The sequence below is a fragment of the Alternaria postmessia genome (assembly GCF_024291825.1).
Source record: "Alternaria postmessia strain BMP 2775 chromosome Unknown scaffold_182, whole genome shotgun sequence".
In the NCBI taxonomy this organism is placed as follows: Eukaryota; Fungi; Ascomycota; class Dothideomycetes; order Pleosporales; family Pleosporaceae; genus Alternaria; species Alternaria postmessia.
The window spans coordinates 1-19,820 of NW_026260255.1; the positions used below are offsets into that span (position 1 = coordinate 1).

Genomic DNA, 19,820 nt, shown 5'->3' on the forward strand with positions numbered 1-19,820 from the left:
TTGGTTACAACGATAACTCTTTTCCACCTGATCATTCCATACGATACCTCACGGACTACCGCTTTAGTCTACCTCGCCTTAGTACGGACCGAGCCTAGAGAAGTATAGCCTAACCCCGTGTAACATGACTGCGCTGTTGGTACATTTGATTGCGCTTACTCTGGCCACTTTTTCACCCACCCACTCGGAGTATTGGCACACTTTTCATGATCCAATGAGCATGGTGCCCGCGTTTCGATCTCCTGCAGGCTTATCAAAGACCTTTAGGCTGACTGTTCTCGTCGTCAATCACAAGATAAGGACCATTTGATGGTGCAAAAGTGGGTGACGCAATGAGGCTGAGAAAGAGATACAAAAGGATGATGAAAAGGCACCGGTCTTCATTTCAGGCATCTTATTATACTGCACTGAGCGATTATATGCTACGCGATTCCATTCACAACATACCACACGTAGTGATTCGCAGACATGAAGCTACTTGTCTTCGCACCAGTCTTACTCGCTCTTGCACATGCTGCGCCCGTAGCTCAGCCAGCCAGTGAGTCAACAGCCTTCATTACAGCACAACCTGGGCTAACCTGACACTCTAGATTTCGAGGCTGATGCTATGCTGGCCGTTGCGCGGTCCCCGGAGTCCTCTTATGCCAACAAGCGTGGCGAGCGTGCTCATTTCGAAGCTGATGCAATGCTTGCTGTGGCAAGAGCCCCGAAATCGTCCTATGCAGAGAAACGCGCCAAGTTCGAGGCTGATGCGATGCTTGCTGTTGCGAGGGACTCGGAGTCTTCGTACGCAAAGTGAACGAGGGAGGACTCTGGATGCTCCTCAGTTCAACGTTATTAGCTAGCCAGTCAACAATAACATGCTGCCGATCGTTACCACCATCGAAACAATGCTGTCTTCCATGATTGTGACCGTCGTATAATTGCGTTGCTGTGTTACTGTACCGGTGAGCGCATACCGGTGAGCGCAATCGGGTGGCTGGCACGAGGTGCAGTATGATCGTCAAATGGCCGTGCCCATTCAGCCGTGTCTTATCATTCGTTGTCGAGGATGGAGCCGATAAGTCGCTGCCAGTGTTGTGGACAAGCATGCAAGCAACCATCAATAAAGACCTCAATCACTCTATGGCACGTGTCCTTGTGTACAGTCGCCTGTGCAGTCTTTTGCCACTATCGTCAAGGATTTGCTTGCTTGTTCACAGCCCTATTCGCTGGTGCCCTAGAAAGCGGCGCACTTTGCTGTTGAAAAGGAAGCACCCGTTAATTTCGGGGCGCACCCACCCATGCACTGAAGTTCGAACCCCACGAACCCAGCCAGCCGGTCCACCCGCATGGAATGGGCCGAGACCCACTTCCCGATATTGAGTGCATGAAGGGCAAAAGAGTGACCCTGCTCTACCCTGCTTCCGAACGACTCGATAATGGAACTCGCTGATAGGCCCCACTGACCCCGCAGTGAAGTAAGCTGACACTGACCTGCCAGTAGTAATGCGTTAAGGGTCAGATCTATGTTCTGTCTCACGCGTCTGAACAACTACAACACGCCTTTGAACGCAGTGGATTGTCAACATGCGCATACACGTCTTTAAAGCTGCTGCGAGCAAGCATGGGAGCTTCTTTGCACCGCGAAGGTGCCTGTCGACATTGTCAAACATCCCGTCGTATCAGCATCACCCAGATGTACTTATAGCGTCGCGCCGGCCCTCGACACACCCAATCGCGTTGCGAACTGAGCGACCGGCAACCACAATCAGCATTCCTTCTTACCAACACCACCCCAGTTTTCCTCCAGGCGTTATGGCTAGTCCATCAACACCAAAACCTTCGTTCGTCGACATAAAAGTAGCATATCTAGTATTTCACTGACAGCATTGCAGGTACACCACGGCTTTCGCGCTCTTCGAGGCTCTGTGGGAGGTAAGACCCTATTGCTACTACACGAGCATACGCCACTTTAAAACCATCATGGCAACTAACAGTTGATATAGGCCGGCATTACCGTCTGCTTCATCAATGTGGGCTCAGACCATCCGTCCATCATCGAAGCCATTGTCAAGGGCAAGAGAGAGCGGCCAGACAGATGGCCCCGGTTCATAACTTGTCCATCGGAGATAACAGCTATATCGATGGCGGATGGCTACGCGAGGATATCCGGCCGACCGCAAGCTGTCGTAGTCCATGTCGACGTGGGCACGCAAGCGCTTGGACAGGGTCTACACAATGCAAGCGTCGGGCGGGCGCCTGTGTTCATCTTCGCTGGAATGTGTCCCTATACTGAGGCTGGGGAGATGACGGGGTCACGGACAGAGTATATGCACTGGTTGCAGGAAGCACCCGACCAGAAAGCTATTGTTCGCCAATATTGCAGATATACTGGCGAGATCCGCACAGGCCTCAACGTCAAGCAGACCGTTGCACGTGCGCTGCAGTTTGCAAACAGTGGACCCAAAGGACCAGTCTATGTTGCAAGCGCACGAGAAACACTTGCGGAGGTAATCGAGGAGCCTTACCAGTTGGATCAGGAACAGTGGAAAGCGGTCGGTCCCGGTGCTCTGCCAGCTGATGCCGTCGAAGAGGTAAGTTTTATATCCCTACGCTTACACAACATCGTACTTACGTGACATGATTACTGTTTAGGTAGCACAGGCCTTGGTGGCGAGCAAGCGCCCACTGGTAATCACAGGATACTCAGGCAGAGATAGGCGTTGCCCCGAACAACTGGTCGCTCTCGCAGATCTCATACCTGGCTTGCGAGTGCATGACACTGGAGGCAGTGACCTCTGCTTTCCTTTCTCACACCCGGCTTCGCAAGGCTTCCGTCTTAGCACCGATGAATGCACACGCGATGCTGACATGATCCTACTTCTCGACTGCGACGTTCCTTGGATTCCATCAGTAAATCCGCCACCGAAAGGTACTCGCATATATCATATCGATATCGATCCTCTGAACGAGCGCATTCCAGTTTCCTTCTTCCCAGCACATGGACGGTGGAGAGGTGAATCTTATACTGCCCTGAAGCAAATTCTTTCCCACATCACGACATCTCCCTTAAGTGAGACGCTACAACAGCCTTCATTCGTGGAACGCAAAAAGGTTCTAGCAGATATGCATAAACAGAGACTCGCCGAAATTGCGTCACGATGTCACTTGAGTGACGGGCAATCCCTTGACGCGAGCAACATTGGCCATCTTCTCAAGCAAATTCTTCCGGACACAACAGTATTTGTGATCGAGGCTGTGACATGCGGGCAGCTTCTCTCTGATCAAATTCAGGCCGATAGACCTGGCAGTTGGATCAATTGCGGTGGAACCGGTATTGGCTGGAGCAATGGCGCAGCGTTAGGTGTCAAGATGGCCACAGACGACGCGGCCGTGACTACGGATAGTGTGCATGAGCCGACGCTCATTTGCCAGGTTGTTGGAGATGGCAGCTTCATGTGCGCGGCACCTTCCAGCGCATTGTGGGTTGGCTCCAAGTACAAAATACCCATCCTTACAGTCGTACTCAACAATGGTGGTAGGTCTGCTATCGAACACTTGCTTAACGTGCGCTGACATTCTTGACAGGCTTCAAGGCTCCAAAGAACTCAACCGCCTTGGTGTATCCTCATGGATTGAATGAGGGAGCGACTGATGACGAGATGAACATCTCCTTCAAGCCATCGCCAAACTATGCAGCACTCGCAGAAGCAGCTGCTGGAAGCCAGAGTTCGAAAGCCTCGACACAGGATCCAAATCAGTGGATGGAGGGCGTACGAGTAGATTCAGTGGCATCGTTGAGGAAAGAGCTCGGTAAAGTCTCACAGCGAGTGCTAGAGGAGAAAAAAGGCCTGTTGATAGAGGCTTTGATGGGCTAGTGTAGGTCCGACTGAATGTGATAGGTGGGATGAACTAAGACTCGTCAAAATCCCACGCCTAGCCTTGTTCTTACTTCTGCGTGTCGGATGGCCAATTAAGTTAGTTTCCACATGTGAATGGTATGCATTGACCGGCTAGCGATGCGCCTGAGCGAATTTCACCGCCCCCACTCGTTGACACGTTGTCTTCGAGTGCCCAGCTCATGCACAGTCTCGTACTGCGCCCCGGAGCATACGAGAAAAGATACAGTGCTCCTAGTCAAACAGAAGTAGCCAATGATAGCTACAATTAGGTATAGGAGGCGTAGTCTCGTCGTTGTGATAAGACAGCGCACTTCTTGGACATGTTCCGATTTTCGCTCGTCCGTGATAGAAAGAAGTACAGGGTCTTGCCCATTCGTGTGACCGCTTTTTGCTTGCCCACCTTTGACACGCACTTTGGTGGCGTGCAACATGCTTCGTATTCCTGGACTTTAAGCGGCAAAGATGGGTGCCTTCCAGGCTCCTGATCTAACTGGAAAAGATGCTGTACTGCTTTGAAGTTTCATGTACAGCCTTCCACGAAGCTCAGCCCTGTGCGCTCAGCCTCAGTGGATCTCACTCAGGCTTGTGAACACTTAAGTGTCTAGACACGGCCGGTCGCACAAATTGCTGTCTGCCCAGATGAACAACCACCTTCATTATTGATCATGTTCTTGAAGCAAACTTTTGGTCATGCCGAAGCCAGGTCGACTTTTGTTCCAGCTATTGAACCTCCTCCAGGGATTACATCGAACCCTACAAATCCCGCCTCGCTGGCTCGGTATACTCACATAACTACCGCCGTATGCCTACCGATTATAACAGCCTTTTTCCTGCTTCGAACTTATGTTCGCGTCTTCATCAAGCGAACCTGGATCTTCGAAGATCGTAAGTGATCATTGCACCACATTGAGTATAGATGAACTAATATCTATTAGTCTTAACGACGATAGCATGGGTACATCCATCTGAGTATCATACCATCTTGGACAAAATTTTGACAATGATTCAGGCCGGAACAGTCGCCTATCTTGGCATAATGGAAGCTACCATGGCGCATAATGGTGGGAAGCATGCTTGGGACATTACAGCGGCAGAAGCACAGAACGCAGCCTATGTACATCATAGCCATCCTCTTCAAAGCAACTGTTGCATGCGCTAAAGTTTACTCCAGTGGTTCAACGTGGCAGCCATAGAGTATGGCGTCATGGTATGTGTGGTCAAATTGTCCGTACTTTGGCTCTACCGCCGCGTCTTTGCTCCCAAACGCTGGAGCCCACTCTACATCGCCATCATACTCCTAGTCGCTATACTCATCGGCTTCTATGGTGCGACTACATTCGCCAAGATATTCGAGTGTACACCGCGCGCAAAAATCATGGAACCTTCGCTTCCCGGCCATTGCATCGATCTTTCTATGGTACTCAAAACCAGCGGATCCTTCAACTTCATCACAGATTACTTGATTCTATTTCTGCCAGTTCAAGCTGTCTGGAAGCTTCGTATCAGTCGTAAGAAGAAGTCGCTCATAATATCTGTGTTCACTTTTGGTTTATGGTGAGTAAGTGGTATCACGTTGTTGAATGCTTGGACTTACTACCATAAGCGCTCCCATCTTCGCAACTATTGGCTTTATTGTTCGACTCAGAAACAGTAGCAATCGTGATAAATCTTGGAGACAGCCTGAGATACTTCTTTGGGGGTGAGCATTACATTATGATCTGAGCCTGACAGAACGCTCACTGACCATGGACTTCATGTCTACAGTGCCGCAGAGCTCGCAAGTGGTCTTTTGTGCGTGTGTTTCCCTGAATTCGGGCCTCTTCTACCGCACATACTTCGCATAATACCGCACCGTCGACGATCTACACCGGAGGCGCGGCCGGTTGACAACGCGTTCGAAATGGCGGACTCACCTTCGGTGCCGAGACGAGCCTGGCCAGGTCGAGGCCGTCGCAAAGATCGTGGAAGACGTGTGATGGACTCCGGGATAGGGTTGAGCGTATACAATGAAGGCGACAAATCATATCGCGAACGCTTCCTCCCAAGAGGGTGGATGGATTCAGGAATTGGCTCACACGAGGTGAGGACAGTTGATCAAACCGCCCCTTCATGTGAAACTGGGTCGGAGGAAATCCTTTCCGCAAGTTCAAAGAGTGTAGAGCCAAACTATAACCTAGATGGTATTTCTGATTACGCGTAGAAGATATATAGCTATAATTAAGAGACAGTGCAAGAGTAGGGGCTAGAGAACTAGTATTGCAAAACGCGGCATGGCTGGTACCGGTGAAGTGTAACGATCGCTGAGATGCTTCGATCAACATAACGACAACGTATTCTCAACCTTCCCATATCGAAGCTTGATCAATCTATACAACGAAGATCAGCATCCAATATGAGCGGAGACCCCGAGTTCATCATCCTGAAGTACCAAGCATGGATGAGGACAGCCGCTTTCGAAGACACGATCCTTGGCGCTATCATAAAACAGCCTCTGAGCCCTTCCACAAACTATGTTCCCGATGCGCCGACCGCATACATCAGCCACGCACTTCAAGAAGGCTCTGCGACTGATTTTGTCCTCGAGGGCACTGGAAGTAGAAGTCAGGGCGTCGCGGGTTCGTTGACATCCATCGGACAATTCTCGGTATCTGGCAGCCGCGAAGCTAGCGTCCACCTCAACGGGAAGCACATTCGATACAAGCGGATTCGGCAACTCGACCAATTTTGGGCCAAGCTCAGAGAAGATCCGGACGTCAAACGGAGTATGGGAGATTGGATCTCCATGTGGAACACTTGACCCGTTTGTCTCGTAGTCGGCATTATGATCGGCGAGGACGTTGAGATCAGCATGGATGCAGCGAAGACTCAAGAGCGTAAGGCGCAAGGCGAGATCCCTGTGGGTGAGATACTTCTACCATCTGGTGGAATAAACCCGCTAGGAAAGGACGCAAACCCCAAGCTCGAAGCGACATCCTCGCAACACACAGCCACTCTCTTTAAAGCCAGCATGGGAGAAAGTATTATCTTTGTAGTTGAGCTGAAGATAGTCACGACCGGGTCCATCCACCGTCAGCTCTTGCGATTGGAGGACAAGGGGCCGAACGTCGGCGATAATCGTTTGGCTGGTATGGACTCAGACGAAGACAGCGATGAGGAGGCACCTGTTGATGAAGACTTTATCTTGGCTGATCTATACACAGATACAGTGAAAGATATGACACAAGACTAGCGAGCAAATGTTCTGTTTCATGCATCTACCTTCTGTTTGGTTAGCCTTCCAAGCAATCATGTCGAATACTGTGTCATCAAGAATTATCATATTATACAACAATATGTGCTATGTCAATGTATCCAAAGGAGAGAGTAAAGCTCGTATCTGACAAGAAGAAAAGGTTGGCGGTACCTTGAGTTGGGGACGAGAATGAGAGTTTAAGACCCACTTCTTGTTCAACCCGCATGTTTGACGACCTTTTGAGCACGTGTGCACGAAGCCACGGGATAGCGCATTCTGCAAGAACGAATAGTAAGCGCACTGCTGCCTGGTCTCTTTCGCGCCACCTGCAGGCCACAAATCTCGGGTCTATACCATTTCTGTCGCTCTGCATACGCTGATAAGACGGATCTTGTTTACCCCGCCATCAGGCCTAGTCACCACCTTGGCTAAACGGTAATGCCAGCGTCGCAACAAAAGGGTCCTGGACAGCGCGAAAGGAGACTCAACACACTCCCCAGCAGCCGCCAAAGACGAGTGTGAATATTCAGTACGACTCCGATTCACTCTACTTATTTTTCCCATCCCTCGAAGTTGCCGCTGTCCGTATGTTGCGCTTTCTGGTCCAATCTCAATAAGGCTGTAGTATGTCTGTCTCTGTAGCCCCATCACTTTGTGATCGGTGCTCTTCTATGTTCCAAGGCTCTTTTCCTAGGTGGAATTTCATTCATCATACTTCCATTCAGAGTCTCGAACAAGCAGCCGAAAAGAACTGTATTATCTGTAGGGACGTCTGGAAGGATTTGGTGAAAAGACCGGACTTTGATCGCGAAACTTTCCATGGTGACACCACAAGAGAAGGCTACGTCACAAAATGTCTTGTACATTTAGATTATGTCAGTGTCACTTTACATGGACGCACACTCGAGCCTTGTCTGTTTTTTGAGTATGTGGAAACGCAGCGTAAGTCTGCTTTTCGACCATCTCGAGTGTGATCCCTATACACTAACGTCAAGCAGTAGAGCATCAAACCCAACCTCATACCTCAAGCACCTGGGCCGGATCTACCTCGAACTTAGAGGCTCCGAAAAAATGGCTGTCGCAATGCGTGGGGACACACCCAAAATGTCAGGCTGCAGAGGTTTTGAGAGCGCGAAGGCCTAGAAAAGCTTCTACAATGCGCCTTCTCCAAATTGAACAGGTGGATGAAGGCCGGGTCCGCTTGTTGATCAATCCCTTCTCAGATCCAGCATTCGCGCCTCGTTACGCAACATTAAGTCATTGTTGGGGACGGGATCCATTCTTCATGTTGACTAACCAGACAAAGGACCAGCTAACGAGCGGTATTCTGACGTCTATTCTTAGCCAAACGTTCCGGGATGCCATATCGGTGGCAAAGTCTCTAGAGATACAGTATATCTGGATAGATTCCTTGTGTATAATCCAAGACTCGGGTCAAGATTGGGAAGAACAGGCGCTTCTGATGGACGAGGTTTACCGTCATGCTTTTGTTTGCATTGCGGCGGCTGCTAGCGCCAAGAGCAGTTCTGGGTGTTTTCGCACACGTGAAGCCAGCTCCAGGGTAACTTGCGAGGTAACGACGTCTTGGAACCATCGACCTAATAGCGTTTATCAGATCCATAATTCGAGAATCTGGCCCGACGCGTTTGAGGATCAGCCTCTCATAAGCAGAGCTTGGGTAGTTCAAGAACTACGATTGTCACCAAGAATCCTATACTTCAACTCTAATCAGATCTTCTGGCAGTGTTACGACAAGCTTGCCTGCGAAGAACTTCCTACGCGTATTGAACCCGATCGGCGCACGGCCCATCAGCAAGATGATAGTTTCAAATTCAGCACCTACGACTATCACCATCAGCCATTGGTCGGAGACCGAGCCCCACGCATGATTCGTAAGAACGAATATATGCGTACCTGGCTCACGATCCTTGAGCAATACACTAAGTGCCGTCTTACATTCCCCAAAGACAAGCTAGTGGCAATACCGGGCATAGCAAGGCTCTTCTGTGAGCCTCTCACCGATGCATACTGCGCAGGGCTGTGGATTCGACGAATGCCGATCAAACTTCTCTGGACAAGGGGCATCCGGGATCTTTTTCCAAAGCCTGCACTTCCAAAATCAACGCAAGAATGTTATCTAGCCCCTTCTTGGTCCCGGGCAAGTATGGATGAACCAGTAATACCGAGTGACCTCCACAGTACGAACCAAGACTCAGTCGTTATTCTGGTGGAAGCCAAGAGCTGCCATGCAACTTCCAAGACAGGTGATGCTTTTTCTGAGGTCTCGAACGGGGTCATTCGGTTATCCGGGTTCTTATCAAAGATGCAACTCCGACCAGTTTCTCATTCAGAATCTGTTACACACTGGAGTACATTTCTCAACGGAATGTGGCTAAGTACCGCTGATTCACGAGGTCGAACACACGTTGTATTGGATTACAAGCCCCTGAGCCTACAAGAAATGTTTTGTTTGCCCATATTACTCCAATTCAATCCAGTGGACGAATATTGGATACTCGAATGCCTTATCCTGGTTGCAATTGAAGGCAGGAAGGACACCTTTGAGCGCTTTGGGAGATTGAATATTCCAGTCAACGAACTTTTGGCAGATTGTCGTAGATCTGAGCTTGGAGGTGTAGGCAGCGATTCTGAACTTCAAGACGAGGACAGCGATTCTGAACTTGAAGATGAGGACAGCCACGTTGAACTCCAAAGCAGGGATGGCGCTTGGCATCATTTCATACTCTCCTGGAGTAAGTACGTAGTAGATTATTCGTGGAAGCCTGATAATTCGCTGGAATTCGAGACGATAGCTGTTCAGGGGGCTGTCGAAATATCGATCGTGTAAAAGCGTGGGAAAAAACCTTCTCACGGGATACACCAATACCATGAAAGAACTTCCTTTGCTATTTCATCATTCGTGTATGTTGTTCCTAATATCGCTTCCAGAATCCTAAAAAAAAAACTCGACACTTTCATGTCCTTCCAGACTCATCGTTCGTACTTGTCTCTTGACGTCTTGTCGCACTTGGTTTGTGCTCAGCATTCACGCCTATCGCATAACCATCTTTCTCATCGTCGAATATCTGCCATATATATCCTTGGAACAAACGCAGTTGTTTGTTCTCGTTGCAGTCATCCCGCTCTCGTCTTAACGATAACATTCAGCACCACACCCGGTGCTACCGTGGTATATGTTAAGAGTGAATTTGATCGCCATCTCGTCCTCCTACCGCCGTGTCCTCCGTGTCGGTGATGCCGCTGTTGTTACAGCCCTCGCCTAGTTTCACGAGAGAAGATGCATTGTACAGACGTCACAGATCATATCTGATGAAAAGAATGATCAGCACTAACTGAAGCGCCATACTCCACTTTTTAATAGAGAAATTGGAAGGGGTGGACGATCGGAGCAACTCCGCAACCAGAGTCATTCTGCAACATGGATCCGTATTCCTCGTTGTGTGGGCACCATTCACTGCAATGCTTGGACACGAACTACTACGCCTCGGCTAACACCGCTGCGACCTCAGCCGTACCCATCCTGATGGATACCGCGACACGCTCGACGTCCATGTTCCAGTACGGTAGAACAAGACAAGAAGCCTTCTCTATGCATAAACAAGTATATAAAATGTCAAAACCTCCCCGAACACGTCACAGCTCTCAATGCAAGCACCCGACAACCTATCCACCGAGCCATCCAATAGCCACGTCACCGCCGTACCTTAACCCTCGCCTTACACAAAGCATCAACATGAAACTGACACCCCAACCCCAACACCTGTCCCAGCCTTCCCTCACCCCTCCAAAACCTCTCTCTTACCACATTAGACCTAGCCTCAGATAATAATTCCCCCTCCTCCTCACTACCACTCTCAAACAGCGTAATCTCCCTGACCAAATCCCAATGCTCCGCCCCATTCTTCCACCTCAACAGCATCGGTTCCAACAGCCTCCCCGTAACATTTTTATTCCGACACGTAGTAGCAAAATCCTGAATCTGGCCGTCAAACCAGGATAAACTGGGGTCAGCAGGCTGCCAGACGGACAGGGAACGGAGGGATGTTGGTGATGTTGACGTAGTAGTAGCGAAGTCGAGGAGAGAGAGCGCAGCTTGGAACATGTACGATACATCCATACGTGCATTCATTCTATACTGCGCCATATCTTTGCTCTCGGCGAACGTAAGACCGTGTGGTAGGATACTTTCATCCAAGGGAAAAGGAAGGTGTGCGTGCGAGAGATCAGGGCGTAGTGTGAGGTGCTGCAGATTCGGTGGCAACAACGGGTAAATCTCCTTTGTGATGGAAAAGTCGACGTCGCCGGTTAAAAAGGGAAAAGGCACTTCGAGCGTGTGCAGTGCGGTGAAAGGAGTGAGGTCAAGGTACCCGTACAGCATCTCGCTGATGCGTGGTTGCTGGAAGAAGTAGGCGGATGTGTCGCTGTATTCTGCACTCATGACCAAGACTTGTAGCGTCGAGGCAAAACGGCGGAGGTGTTCGCTCCACGCGTCTAGGTCGAGCATCTGGTGGTGATGCGAGGGGGGTAAGGGGCCCGGGAAGAAGAATTCGTAGGTAAAAGAGCGTAGTTTGGGCATGCATTGTAATAAAGAAGGTAGAGCCGGTGTGAAGGCCCCGGAATGTCGGAAGACTAGTGTGGTGATGTTGGTGGCTCTCGTGCGACCTAGTATGGGGTTCGCAAGGTGCGCGTGTGCTGTGTTGATGTGTTGCAGACCAGCGGGCCACTTGAGATGGGAAAGTTCCAACGTCTCGAGACTGGGAATGTTGAGGAAATGGTCAAGAGTCATGCGGCTGTTATCGCCCTGGTACGCAACTCCAGTTCTACTGTCGAACATGAGAGATAGTTTTTTGATAGTCGACAATCGGCTCAGCAGAATGCGCGAGGGGTATCGCTTATTCCACGCAGTCTCCGGATCGAGGTTACGCAGGATAGTGTGCAGGTGGTGGAAGGTTACGGACTTGTAATCTGCTACGTCCAGTTGACATAGATTGGGCAGGACAAGCAGGATCAAGGCTGCGTAGGCGGAGTACTCGCGCATACTAATTGCATCTCTTAGATAGTCGCCTGTAGCTACCAACGTCTCATCACCCAACACGGTCATGGCTTTCCGGAACATGACTTGGTCGTCAAAGTTCTTGTCTGGTGGTAACCAGCGCTGGCCTACTGAAACATCTCCGTTAGGCGGTAGGCCGAGGCGTATCGACTTGATGTTGTTGGCTTTGCGGGTAGAGTTTATGATGGCTAGGCAGAAGCGATCGATCCGGGGTAGTTTGTTGCTCGGCGGAAGGAAGAGGTCAACATGCCGGTACAGAAAAGGAATGGCGAGTTTCAAAAGACCCTTGTTAAGTTGGCATACAGCGTAGATGTCGTGCTGGGGAAGGTAGGATACAATGTATTCCACGAGCTCGGCGGGCAGAAGGGAGAACGATGCCATGATAGTAGAGATAACGAAAAGAGAGGCAACTGGTGTTGTGTGATGCTGGCTGTCTGAGAAAACCGTGGAAAATCCGAATCCTCCACGTTGAAGCATGAAAAGGTTAATGGCAGGTCTTGGTGTTGTTGACAGTTACGCCACTCGAAGTGATGCCTAGTGAGATAGAGGGGGCCGAGGTCCGTGCACAGCACGTACCGTAGACAGTCACCAAACGTCTGTGTATCCAGACGTTGTTTAAAAGATGATCGGTTGCTGCCATATTATAGCATAGTCATATGCTGATCCCGTCGCCCATCTGCCGCCTGTGTTCGAGAAGGTGATACACAACCACACACATGGCTACGTCACAAGCGGCGGCTTCAAGATACTATGCCGATCATATGCGACCGCACATGTGAAAAAAATGTATCCCAGCACGGGCGCCACGAAGAGCGCCGCATCAGCCTTTACATGTGCTGCCTCAGCCGTAACGCGACGTTCTAATGCTGGGACTACCCCGCGTTCAGGTGGGTATCGATAGACATGACGAGCGGCTAGTTCAGCCGCCGTGCGTCGTATGAGATGCGACATGTTACTAAGAGCATGGTATCCGCATGTTCCCCGGGTGTTCGGGACTGCTTGGGGCTGACTCGAGGTGTGTGAGCACGGGGGTTGGAAGGGAACAACGCGGATCTGCGAACAACAGATGGTAGCCGAGCAGACGGCATGTCATCGCGATTGCATCTCGAGCATGGCGGGTCGCTACTGGGCGTTTATCTGATGGGGCGCGATGATTTGCCTGGAGAAGGTGTGTAGTCTAGCCTCGGTCAAGGCTCGGGAGGCGGTCGAATGACAATCAGCTGGTTCCGATTTATTCCTGGGTTGCACTCGTCGACGACCTTCACGGCACCAGCAACGGACCGATACGCCAAACCTGCCAGACGCCTGCACCTGCGCTCTGCTCCCCCCCGCCATCTCCTATAAACACAGCCATCGCCTACCCCGCTGGTTTTGACGGCACCGCATCCCGCTCTCATATAGACGCTTCGCCGAACTGCAAGTCGCCTACGTCACACGCACATTCGCGCGTAGAATTACCCACCCTTGGTCGCGAACCGGCCTGGTTCCGCGGCCTCTCCCTTGCCACCTCGCTGGGCGCATGGAAAGGACCAGGACGTAGTGTCCAAGCTCCACGGCGTAGTCGGAGTGTCTTGTTCGCTGGTGTTGTTGTTTGGTCGCGACACAAAACAACGTGTTGCGGAGCCGCCAACACCTCACCTCCACACCGCCGCTTGACTTACTGCATTAATAGTGTTCCGGATCGAACACGCAACCTCTACAAACAGAGGGCCCCCCGCCAGATCCAACTCGCCGTAAACCTACCATGACTACCAACAGGCCCTTCTTTGGCGGTTTCCTCGCCGCCTTCCGCGCGCAACAACCCAACCTGCAGAAGACGACGGCCTCACAAGCAGCGTCCGTGGCCTCGTACTCGCAAACCACGGCCTCGCAACAGAGCCAGACTCTCGACACAGCAGCAGCTTCCTCGCGCACAATCACCACCAAGACGCGCTCACCATCGCCCGGTGCAACGACGGTCTCCGTGCAAGCAACAGGCCATTTCCAGCCAACCAGACAACACACGGCCCCCTACAACCGCTCCACATCGCCCAAGGCCCAGGCCTTCCCAATACCAGGCGCATCGCAACGAGGCAGACGGGGCTCGGACAGCTCGTCTGAAGGCTTCCACGAAGCCATGGGCGCCGAGAAGTGGTACATTGGCGGCCGAACAGCAACGGGGGAGGAGAAGTTCTACAAGCTGGGCATGGTCAAGCGACACAGAAGCGCCGACCGCCTGAGTCTTGACAAGCTCAGCATATGAGACGGTCGGGACAAAATTACTTTGGTTGAAAAAGCGTAATTGCATCATCGGCGTTTGGGGGACATGGACGCGGCATCTCAAGGCAAGATCCAGGTTTGGGTATTTTAGAAAGCCTCCCGTCGTATATAACTTTGGGACCGGCTATAGGCTTACATATACACGTATATATCTGCGCTGCTCTTCGCTGAGCTCACTCGAGAGGGCAGTTGTATGTGTTGCGCATTTGCAGCATGCATGTGACGACGGTTGGCATGAGTCATGTGGCACGGAAAAGTCTTTGCAGGCACCTTATACCCGGACCGCACACTGCACCTCACGCAAACTCGACGAACCCAATGTACCCAACGACATTCCCAACTTGGACATTTGGTCGGTCAGCGATACTACATATCCATCGGCGGCAAAGTATCCGACCGGACATTTCTACTCCGATGCCCATGTCGCGCTGCTCCACCCCTCGCGCTACTCCACTCGCCGGATACGCCAACGCCTCGAAGCGATGTACGCGAAAAACCCTGCACGGAAAAGATTCTGTTTGGACAATTCTTCGACGGAATCCAGTACCCACCCGCGGATATGAAGCCGTAGGAAGACGCTAATGTAGCAAGATTGCAGAAAGATAGCCCAACATGCATCGTAGGGCACGCATATCTAATGTCTCGAGTCACTTGCTCTCCTTTGTCTAAACATTCTTCCTAACCTGAGGCTTCAAACACTCTTTCCTGACTTGAGTTGGTACTGCAAGTCTTGTATCACAGCAGCACATGTCCTTGTAATCTTCCCCCGCAGGAGCATCATTCTTTCCCAGGACTCGCCTTCTATGAGTACGCAAGATGGCACCCTCTTCCACATCCTCCTCAGCACCCGCTGGCCCACAGCAATCTTCCCACCCGGCCACCGAACCTGAACATCAAACAACCGAGTCTGAGAAAAACACTGAATACGCCTCCATCATACCTGCACCACGGACTGAGGACGACCAACAAGGCCGTCTTCAACTCCAACGCACAGTCTCATCAGTCAGCCACCATGACATGGCCAATGTGCAATACGTCGCAACAGGTGACAACGACACCATCTACAACAAGTTCACCCCACGCCGAAAAATGGTCATCGTCGCCGTCGTCTCCTTCTGCAGCTTCCTCGCCCCCATCTCCTCGACGACTGTCCTCTCCGCCGTTCCCGAAGTAGCAAAAACATTCAACACAGACGGCTCCATCATCAACGTATCAAACGCCTTGTACATGCTCTTCATGGGCCTATCCCCCTGTTTCTACGGTCCCTACGGAAACATCTACGGCCGGAAATGGGTGAGCGTCGTGAGTGCCGCGTTATTCACCGCATTCAGCATCGGCACGGCGCTAAGCCCCAACCTCGCTGCCTTCTTCGTCTTCAGGATCCTAACCGCGTTCCAAGGCACCGCCTTCCTCGTCATCGGATCAGCAGTCATAGGCGACATTTACAAGCCGACCGAGCGCGCAACAGCGCTAGGTTGGTTCCTCTCCGGTACGCTGATTGGCCCTGCGCTGGGCCCTTTTATCGGTGGAATTATAGTCACGTTCCGCTCGTGGCGCGACATCTTCTGGCTGCAGACGGCTCTTGCTGGTGCCGCGACTGTGTTTTGTTTCTTCCTCCAGCCCGAGACCATACACAGCAAGCGCGCCGACGAGCTCGCGGGTCTGCCTGCAAAGCAGCGCGCAAGCAAGATGTGGGCGTGGCTTAACCCCTTCCGCGTCGTGAGATTATATCGGTACCCGAATATTCTCCTCACGGCCCTCGCGTCCGCGAGCTTGGTCTGGAATATGTACAGCCTGCTCACGCCCATCCGGTACGTGCTCAATCCACGGTTCGACCTGCAGTCCCCCTTGCAATCGGGACTCTTCTACATCGCGCCGGGCTGTGGATACCTCGTCGGCACCTTCTTCGGCGGCCGCTACGCAGACCACGTTGTGAAGAAGTATATCCAAAAGCGGGGCCAGCGCGTATCAGAGGACCGTCTGCGGTCTTGCGTCTTCTTCCTCGGGGGCGTCATACCCGCTTGTATGATTGTGTACGGGTGGAGTGTTGAGAAGCGGGTTGGCGGTGTTGCGCTCCCCGTCATCATGATGTTTCTCCAGGGCGTGGCGCAATTGTTTTGCTTTCCTAGTCTCAATACGTACTGCTTGGATGTTATGCAAGGGAGGAGCGCAGAGGTGGTGGCGGGGAATTACTTTATGCGCTACATGTTTGCGGCGGCGGGGTCGGCGGTGTGTTTGCCTGCCGTTAGGGCGATTGGCGTCGGCTGGTTTTCGACAATTAGTGCGGGGTTCTTGGTTGCTGGGGCGGGTATGACTTATGCGACGGCGGTTTGGGGAAGGGAGTGGAGAGAGGGGATTGAGGAGAAGAAGGCGGCGAGGAAGGTGGGGGATGGCAAGGTGTAGAGAACCAACGGGGTCTAAGAGACCACCAACCTGTAATTCACACTGGCAATGCTATGTCTGTTCTCCAAACGGCTCTGATATCTATCTTAGACTATCCTAGCCTCCTGAGTGTGAACTAGGGCAGCTAATGAGCGGCCAAGCCTACCAGTACAGCGCGGAGCAGCTCAACAAGGGATAGCGCAACTCCACGCGATTGATCACGCCAAACTTCCAGCGAACTTCATCTCTCGTAAACATCTCACCTAAAGTCTTTCTACGAAGCGCTTGTCACCGTCATAGCCCATCGCAACTTCGATATCTGGCGCACAGGCATGCACTTCATAGCCTCTGCATCATTCTTTCTCGGCTTCCTTGGCGTCGCTTCGGCTCAAACATGCGACGGGACGACATGTGGCTACGCTGGTAGCCTCTGCTGTTCTGTCGATGAAATCTGTTACACGGACGCATATGGGAGGCCTAGATGCTCAGTCTCCTCTATGAGTGTAACGCAGATTGTTACTACGACGCAGATTGGAGTTTGGACAAGCGCTTGGTCTGAGATGTTCAATGGGGGTGGTGGGAGCGGAAGCGCGTTGTACACATGCAGTTCCGAGGGGAGTGAGAGTGGTGCGGGGTTTTATACGTGTGGGAGGGATTTTGGGCGTACGTCCATTGGGATGGTATCTTTGGGTGATACGGAGAGCACTTCTTCGGTCACTGCTATTTCGTCGGTATTGGCTACGGATACGAAGTCGGCGACATCGAGTGGTTCATCGTCTGAAGTGCGTATTGCTCCAACGCCAGGATCGGCAAGTTCAGGCGCAAGTGTAGCAATGTGTTGGTATAAGGTCATGGGAGCCGGTACTGTTTTCGCTGTGATCTTTATGTTATGACTAGCGAAGATAGAGTGAGGAGACATGATAGAAAACCATTATATAACACAATGATCTTTTGGACACGAGCGCGCAGTGTTTGGAGAACGAGCAGAGAGAGAGATTGAATAGTCTGCTTATATTCCTGCAGCCTCACCTCAACCTTGAGCTGCCAGGCCAACCCATATGCACGACGCAGCCTGACACAGGGTAGCCTTCTCCAGCACCCCAATGTAACAAGTCGACCACCAACACCCGCGATGACAACGTCAAAGAGCCTTGGGGATTCTGAGCAGTTCACTAGTCGTCTATTGGTGTTGTTTTCCCAGATGCAAATAAACCCCTCCACAATCTCTTCATACCAGGGACATACAGACTCCGATGTGCTTGACTAGTCGTAAGAATCGGCACCGGCGCGTCCAAACCAAGTTCAACACCTATAACGCTATGTCTGACACGACTTGCACCGTGCTCAGGTGAAGTGAGCCTTTGTAGTTCCACTGCGGAGCCATCTGTAGCAGCTAGATCGGGAAGCACTGATTCGCTTGCCGAGCTGTCGCGACGCGGGCTCTTCTCGACAATGCCAATCAAGCCCCCCACAGTTTGTAAGGCATTGAGGTCTTGCTTGCTCACTGGGCCAATAGCTGGAAGAACGCCTCGGTGATGCAGACTTGCTCCGATACGGGCCATAGCCATGGCGTCCAGCTGATCGGACCATGATGGGACGCGATATAAGTAATAGATCAAGTAGCCCAGACCGAGTAGTTGAAGACCTATCAATACCGACATTATGATGATGCTTGACTTTGATAGAACAGGTTTTGGCACGGCAGCACCAGGCGAAGTGTAGATGTGACGTCCATCTAGGATGTCCAATGTATTCCGGCTGGAATCGGGGGAAAGCCAGGTCACGAAGGCTCGATTGGCGACAAATATGGCGATTTCCAGCAAACTCTGAGCTGTATCTAGTGTTTGGTTTTTGCCACCGTTGAAGCCGGGTGCAAAAGCGGCGAAGAACTGCTGCGTGGTTTCGAACAGATCATGGTTCGTTATTCTGATATCATCAAACGTGCGCTCTTCAAAATAGCCGCACTGAGACACAAAATCCCTGCCCTTCCACTCGAGTTCGTTGTAGCCGTTCCCTGGTGTCCAGAGATTTGAGAAAGGCAATCCGCGCCAGAAAAGTTGCCATGAAGGGATCTCGTCAAAGTAGCCTCCAGTTTGATAGGTACCGTTATATGAATGATTTGATACATTTTCGGCTGCTGTGTTCAGCCAGGAACCGTTTGCAAACAGCGCAAGTGCAGTTGTCATTAATGGGCCAGGTATCCTCCAGGTCTCTTTATCAGAAGGATTGACGTCTTGCGAAGTCATCTGAGAACCCTTGTTGAAACAGGCATCTCTGTCTTGCGTCAGTTCCTACTCGTCAAATTCCCCATCTCACATACATGTCAGAGGGTATAACGTCTGGACAATCGCCATAACTATCAGTCCAATCATTGAAATTTTCCGCCATTTCTGCTGGTTTCGGCCAGTGTTCGAGAAGCGGCCCGTATGTGTTATTATTCCAGTTATTTCCTAGTTCAAAATACCCCCTCGTTGTTGTTGCCGTGCATCGGACAGTAGAACTTGTATTGAACGTTGGATCCTCTGTGTCTTGGTCACTGATACTCAGGTCCTTAACGTCAATATACACCTCTTCGGTAAGGTCCTGACGACTGCGTCTCAGTGACCATGGGAAAGCGGTATAATCTCCAGGAACACAAATACGCACTTCTGTATCTAAGAAGCGTTTCCAGAACACGGTGAGAGGTTGTTCACCAGGACATCGTGATGGAAATTCGCCTGCATCCACCTCTTCGCATGATATAGAAGAATTGAGCCTCATTATGTGCTGCCGCAAGACTCCAGTCGCAGTTTCCGCTGGAAGCCCAGCCACGAAGAAATCTGGAATAGGCTCGTCCACCAGCTTACTCTGGAGTGATATATCATTGCGCATGAACACCCAGTAGCGCAGCGATGTCGTCCCTACGCCTATTGACGCATAATAGTTAGTCATTGGTCTGAATGTAGTGTTTACACTCCATAGATGAGACTGTGCCTCGTCGACGGAGATG

At 51.3% G+C, this 19,820-nt stretch overlaps 6 protein-coding genes across 6 annotated transcripts; 4 read left to right on the plus strand and 2 right to left on the minus strand.

The window, feature by feature from the left end:
* Positions 1 to 1,797: 1,797 nt before the first annotated feature.
* Positions 1,798 to 3,860, plus strand: J4E82_011280 (uncharacterized protein; the record flags this gene model as incomplete). Its single annotated transcript, XM_051737488.1, has 4 exons — positions 1,798 to 1,804; positions 2,026 to 2,576; positions 2,647 to 3,520; positions 3,571 to 3,860. 4 exons carry the CDS (start codon positions 1,798 to 1,800, stop codon positions 3,858 to 3,860), a joined length of 1,722 nt encoding a protein of 573 aa, XP_051582745.1.
* Positions 3,861 to 6,276: 2,416 nt separating this feature from the next.
* Positions 6,277 to 7,113, plus strand: J4E82_011281 (uncharacterized protein; the record flags this gene model as incomplete). The annotated part of the gene is made up of 2 exons (XM_051737489.1): positions 6,277 to 6,646; positions 6,698 to 7,113. The coding sequence occupies 2 exons, from the start codon at positions 6,277 to 6,279 to the stop codon at positions 7,111 to 7,113; spliced, it is 786 nt and encodes a 261-aa protein (XP_051582746.1).
* A 3,501-nt stretch (positions 7,114 to 10,614) lies between these two features.
* Positions 10,615 to 12,571, minus strand: J4E82_011282 (uncharacterized protein; the record flags this gene model as incomplete). Its single annotated transcript, XM_051737490.1, has 2 exons — positions 10,615 to 10,724; positions 10,987 to 12,571. The coding sequence occupies 2 exons, from the start codon at positions 12,569 to 12,571 to the stop codon at positions 10,615 to 10,617; spliced, it is 1,695 nt and encodes a 564-aa protein (XP_051582747.1).
* A 1,363-nt stretch (positions 12,572 to 13,934) lies between these two features.
* On the plus strand, positions 13,935 to 14,432 carry J4E82_011283 (uncharacterized protein; the record flags this gene model as incomplete). The annotated part of the gene is made up of 1 exon (XM_051737491.1): positions 13,935 to 14,432. The coding sequence occupies one exon, from the start codon at positions 13,935 to 13,937 to the stop codon at positions 14,430 to 14,432; it is 498 nt and encodes a 165-aa protein (XP_051582748.1).
* Positions 14,433 to 15,265: 833 nt separating this feature from the next.
* J4E82_011284 (uncharacterized protein) lies at positions 15,266 to 16,852 on the plus strand (the record flags this gene model as incomplete). Its single annotated transcript, XM_051737492.1, has 1 exon — positions 15,266 to 16,852. One exon carries the CDS (start codon positions 15,266 to 15,268, stop codon positions 16,850 to 16,852), a length of 1,587 nt encoding a protein of 528 aa, XP_051582749.1.
* Positions 16,853 to 17,468: 616 nt separating this feature from the next.
* J4E82_011285 (uncharacterized protein) lies at positions 17,469 to 19,219 on the minus strand (the record flags this gene model as incomplete). Its single annotated transcript, XM_051737493.1, has 3 exons — positions 17,469 to 17,704; positions 18,066 to 19,105; positions 19,152 to 19,219. 3 exons carry the CDS (start codon positions 19,217 to 19,219, stop codon positions 17,469 to 17,471), a joined length of 1,344 nt encoding a protein of 447 aa, XP_051582750.1.
* Between the last annotated feature and the right edge of the window lie 601 nt (positions 19,220 to 19,820).